Source organism: Protopterus annectens, chromosome 1.part0, assembly GCF_019279795.1.
Source record: "Protopterus annectens isolate FY-2018-M chromosome 1.part0, PAN1.0, whole genome shotgun sequence".
NCBI classification, from domain to species: domain Eukaryota; kingdom Metazoa; phylum Chordata; order Ceratodontiformes; family Protopteridae; genus Protopterus; species Protopterus annectens.
The window spans coordinates 372,277,899-372,283,898 of record NC_056725.1 but is presented as its reverse complement, the minus strand read 5'-3'; the positions used below and the strand labels follow the sequence as shown (position 1 = coordinate 372,283,898).

General features: G+C 36.2%; 1 protein-coding gene across 3 annotated transcripts in view; it reads right to left on the bottom strand.

The window, feature by feature from the left end:
- Positions 1–497: 497 nt before the first annotated feature.
- Positions 498–6,000, bottom strand: part of PEX3 (peroxisomal biogenesis factor 3) — a 988,587-nt gene continuing 983,084 nt past the window's right edge. For 2 of the 3 annotated variants that reach the window (XM_044060118.1, XM_044060109.1), the window contains exon 12: positions 500–1,588. In XM_044060118.1, coding sequence (XP_043916053.1) covers positions 1,505–1,588 — 84 coding nt within the window. In that variant the 3' untranslated portion in view covers positions 500–1,504. Of the gene's footprint in view, positions 1,589–6,000 lie in introns of all 3 variants that reach the window. The other variant, XM_044060125.1, reaches the window with a different exon arrangement.

Sequence of the window (6,000 nt, the reverse complement as noted above, 5' to 3'; positions counted from 1 at the left end):
ACACTGATATTTTCCCTTTTTGGATGACATGAACACCAGGTAACCAAAGAAATCAAGACCAAAAGTAAAAGAAAAATGACCCCTTATCTGATGGCCAGGTATTTAGCACAGCAAAAGGGTGTTCAAACAGACAAGTGATGATGGCGTACTGACTGGCAGCAAAGAAGCTCTGGGTAACTGCGTCTGTATATCACCCTTATGCAATACATCCTGGATGGGGAGCATACATGTGATGTATGGCACAAACAAGAAGTAAAGGCTTTGGTATACAGGCTAGAAATTGGGCTATCCTTAACAGGAATTCCTTAAGCTGAAAATACTGCAAAAGTGATATAGAAGGACATCATTCTATTACAATTTCAGAAACAGAGACTTTCAAGCAATGTTATTTGGTTCTTCAGAAATGCTGGGCAATAAAAAACAATTTTACAGCTGAATTATATAATTTTATTTTCAAAATGACATCCTGCTTCTTGAGCAAAACATAAATGCAGCAGGCCAACAATAATAACTAAAAAATAAAAAAATAAAAAAAATAAACAGAAGGGGAAAATAAAAATAATGTCTGTATTTAAAATTAATATTCTGCTGGGCAAACTGACTTAAAAAATTCAGGTCAGCTCTCTTTAAGGGGTAAGTAATCATTATTAGTAAGGTACTAGAATAATTAAATAGGTTGGCTATTAAATGCAAGACTTGTGATTCTCAGTAATACAATACATATTATATTTCATAGTGCTTAAGGAAGCTGTTTTTTTTTCATTTCTGCTTTCGGATGTTGGTCCTATCTAAAAGTGACTGTTTCATTAAACACAATGTAGTGCATTTGACTATGACCATGTCAGTGGAACAAGGGTGACATAGAGACAACAGGCAAAAATAAGATGATATCCTCTATATGCAATGGTTGTTATATCACATTAAGTCATTCAGTGTGAACAGTGGATACAGACAATAAAAAGATATTTACAGCAATTTTGTGATATTCTTCCATATTTTAAATAAGACCTGCAAAAGGGAAATAATTTCATTTAATACTCAATTTTGAAAATACCTATAAAAGCTGTTGGGCTGCATACATGCTGATCCACACTGTGATTCTTCAGGCTAATATGAATTAAAAGTTTAAAGGCTATGTGTTATACATAGCTGGTAAATGGTGAATGTCTCTGCCATACTGTTAGTGAACAGCCAGACAAGCCTTACAGTATATAGAACCTGTTAGTTTTCAAGCCTTGGGGGAAGTCCAGAGAATGTTTTCTTCAAAATAAGCAATTCAAAGTCCATTCAAGAACAGCAGAGATTTAAAGTTCAAATGGTGCTGCAGTTCTGTGTACTGTGTAGTATAAATCACTGTCTTGACGTCACTGAGACATGTCTTCTCATTATCAAAATAATAATAATAATGACCACATCCTTTGTGAAAATCAAGATGCTGCTTAGATTGCCACATTAGCTGGTGTTGACTTTCAGGTGTATTAACACAATCCATTACAAAAGTGCTTCATTTCTCAAACTGTTGTGGAGTACTGAATGCTTCATAGATATTGGCGGCAAATTCTTTCATTTGTTGCATTGTTAGAAGGTCCTGAAATAGAGAGTTATTTTTTATTACATAGCAATTTTATTCACAGACAAATTAAATTGGATTAAGCATTATTTCAAACACAAGACACATAACCAACAGCAATAATAACACACTAAATACATACAAAGAAACACAATATAATAAAATTGATCAAATACACTAAGTTATGTACAATACGTCATTACAGAAAAGAAAAACATCAATATGAATAGTATGCATTGAGGAGTGGTGGGGAGAAAGGATAAAGGGTGTAATAAGGAAGACCCCAGAGTGCTATACAGAGTATGTTAAGTTAATATGGGAAACAGCCACCAACTCTAATCATTCAGGAATTTATCCCACATCTTAGCAATACTTCTCTAAGAGGATGAATAGGCGGACGGTGACTAGGGCTTTCTATGAAATATCTTAAAATGCCAGTGAATAGTTTTCGTGTGTACTAATAATCCAAACATACAAGATTCTTCGGAGATGTTTGAGGGTGATTTCCATAAATATGCTATATATGTTCTAGTAATAGCTAATAACTGAAGAAACCATAGTCCCATATTATATTTTAGAGGACTACAATTGAGAGAGCATCCTAATTGCAGTAAAAGCAATAGTAGAGGATGCTCTTTAGTAAAACCTCTTCTGTACTGCTATAAATATAATATAGTATTATATAATATATAAAATGTATTTATAGTTATACAAAACTAAATAAATAAACATGCCTCCCACATTGACAACAAAAATGCCCAATAAGGCTGCACAGCTGGGATTACTGAAAGATACTATGCAATTTGTGCCATATAATACTACAGGCATAAAGGTGTGCAGTGGTTTAGGTGTGGCAATCTTTTCTTTGCCTTTCACCAGATGAACCAAGCTTACAATTTTCTGGAATTAAAGTAGCTGTATTTATCAATAAAACATGCATTTAACAAATAACCAAATGAAGGATCTAGGACATAGTGGGCTTAACGTGATAATACTAGAACACAACAACCCAGTCTGTTTCTCAGTTTAAGCTAAAACAACTCCAGTACTTTAGTGACACAGTTATTTTTAAATGGAGTTCCCACTATCATGTCCTGCACCATTTGAAGTGCAATAAATAGTGATTAAAATTCACACATACGCCATCAAAAAGCAAACAGATAAGTACATTAAAAAACAGATACCTAGGTATGCCTGCTACTATAGAAGCAAGTATTTGCATTTGATGTGATGACGTGATGTCAGGAGCAATCCCCATTTCACAAGAGATGAGGGAAAGGAGTTGCTCTGACAGCTGCTAAGATTCCAATTCACAGCTGAAAAGTGGAGACTGGAAGCTGCACAAGTGGCTCATAAATTGGTTGGGGGTTGGTATAATGGTTAAGATGTTTACTTCACAGTCACAAGGTACAAGGTTTGATTCTCAACTTTGAAAGATAAACTGGCTAGGCTTAAAACGGCCCACAAGACAGCTAATCTTGTACCTACCTTTGAAATATGAAGGCAGCATTTTTTTGTGTGGTGTGTAGGCCAGTATGGAAGTGCAAGCCAACTAAGGGTTAGAGTCACTGACTGCCTGCAGGGGAAAGCAGTAGGCAAGTGATTCTCCCTCCCGATTTGAAAGCAGACAGGGATGGGCACCCACCTTCCAGGCCACTGGAAGGGCATTCTGTTAACAACAGATCAGTAGGGATGGATATAAAAAATCAGAACGATATACACATTTGACAGCCTTGAGCTTATACAAACAAAATTAGCCACAGCAACATATCTTCATCTTTAACAGTTACTGGGGGAAGCAAGTCTTAAATTTCAATAAAATGGCAACATCTGAATTCAACAGTTTAAAAAGTTATGTCATACTACCTGCTCTTCTTGTAACCTAGGAAAAAAATGAAACTTGTATACTGTAATGCACTGACAGTTTTGCATTTGTCACCAATAGGACTAAGATGGGCAGAACTTAGTCTGGCTCCCAAAACTTTCCCAGGCTACCTCAGACCCTTCCTTTTTACTCATAATGCTGAGAGCCTAAAGTCCCTTCTCAAGATCTCTGACAGCTGTGTAAAACATAACACAGAAAACCTCTCCTTGCTCCAAAACCCACTAACAATGAAGGTGCTCACTACATATGGCAGAAGGGTGGGGACTATAATTGCTGTGAAACTGCCAGTGCAGGAGTATTATTAAGGTTAAATACATAACTTCCATTTCTGACACTGGCAGTTTCACCTCTGCTACCAGAAGAAAAAAATCTGAAGCTTGGCCTGGGTGGTCCTCATGAAAGAATGTCCCAAATAATGGTGGTCCTGAAGGATACCTAAACTTGGAGTTCAAATCCAGCTCACATGGTCATGTAAAAGAATTCAGTGAGCCCCATGTGGCAGCCAAGTGAATGTCATCCAAGTAAGCATTTTTTGAGAAAGCTTGCATAGTGGTCAGTGCAGCAGAAAAATTAGCATTTATAAATTCTGGAAAAACAGCTATGTATTTCTGATAGCAGGATTTTATGAGCTGTGACAGTCAAACAGAGGTGGCTATCCTGGATAGTCTGGAAATCAGTTTCTGTCTCCATTCTGAACAACTGGTCAATAACTTACGTCCCATCCATCTGGAAAAAATCCATTATTACACCCCTTCACAAAGGAGGCACTTCAGAAGAGTTAAACTACAGACCTATTGATATCCTATTATCCCTCTCTAAAATCCTCAAGAAATATATTCACTTTTAGCTTATGAAACATACAACCAGAAGGCTAGTTTTCTCCAACACCCATCACAGTTTCAGGCCCAATCACAGTACTACTACTTCCCTCCTCAACTTCACCAGAAACCAGTACAGAAATCAGGGCAACCTTGTTACTTCACTTTTCCTCACATTTTTCACAGTGTCCCACCAAAAATTCCTCTCTGAACTTGCACCTCTAGGTCTCACTTACCTCTCCCTTTCCAGGTTTCAGTTATTTATGCAATTATCAGAAGTCAACTAAATAGCAAAAAAAAACTTTCATCATTTCAACCAATCTCTGTTAATGTTCACCAATGGTCAGTACTGAGTCTTCTTCCATTTAATATTTTCATAAATTAATGTCATACCTCTACAACACTTGCCACTCTTGTACAATGAGATTCAACCCTTGTCTGCTCTGCCCCACCCATAACAAAATTACAGAAAATCACTCAAAAATCTTTCACTGACATTAAAATATGGCTAAAATGTATGACTTGTTGCTTAAAACAAAAACGTATGCTATTTACTACAAAACAGCACCTTAACCAGAAACACATATTTCATATTACCTCAAGTAATAACACAAAAATAGAAGCCATAAGCCAAATTAAACTACTTGGAGTCATAATAGATGACAACCTCAAATTTGATCACCACATACTTCATTCCATTAAGAAAACTCATCAAAAACTTGGCTTCCTCTATAGGGCCAAACACTATCAGAACAAGCAAAGATTACCTTAGCAGCAACATACCTGCTCTGTTATTTGCTTCCCCTATTCATACAAATGTCAACACTACATATAAAACTAAACTAGCCTTCTGCTATTACAAAAAAGCTAAATTTGCAACCAACCAGCGTACCTTACAAAACACACCACTGCCTTGCATTAAAGCAATTAAACTGGCTTGAACTCCCAAACCAGTTGACAGACTCACAACCTGTTGCACTCTCCAGACAAATACCCGGCATTACAAAATATTCTACTGTACTACTCACCAACGAGAAACCTTTGCTATAGCAATAATCTGTTAAAATGCATCACTAAGACATTCAACAGTTCTGGAGACACTCACTACTCTCATTATGTGTCATAACTCTGGAATGAAATCCCCCCACAGTTAAAACAGATAGAAAACAACCAGTTTAAAAACTTGGCTTAAACAGCACCTATGCCAAGGATGGCTCTGTTCTTCCTGCTCACCTGGGTAGCTTTGCTCAGATTTATTATCTCCAACTCTTACAGGCACTTTTCTTCCCAATCTTTTTGTACCTTATCGCTCCTTCTCATATACTACTGATTTCTTAAACTAAAAAAACAAGGCAAAACTATGGTGGCAGTTTAGTATTTTTTGTTGGTATTTTGTCTTCCTAAACTCTTACTTTTCCTCCCTCTCTCACACCCCACCACTAACTACTATTCCTCCTCTGTCCATTTATCTTCCTTTATTTCCATTTCTCCGTTCATATCTCTCATCAGTTTTTAAGTTAAATTACTACTTGTCTGTCTGTAACAACCTCAAAAACACCCTAGTTTGACTGTTTCTCTACAGCCATCATACTATAAATACATTAACTGCTATATTTTTCTATTCAATAATTAAACAATTTATGTTAATTTCTCTCGTTTTTGTGTATTAAAATATTATGTTCATGTAAGAAATATTTAAAAATCATGTAAATAAGCTCATGTATAGA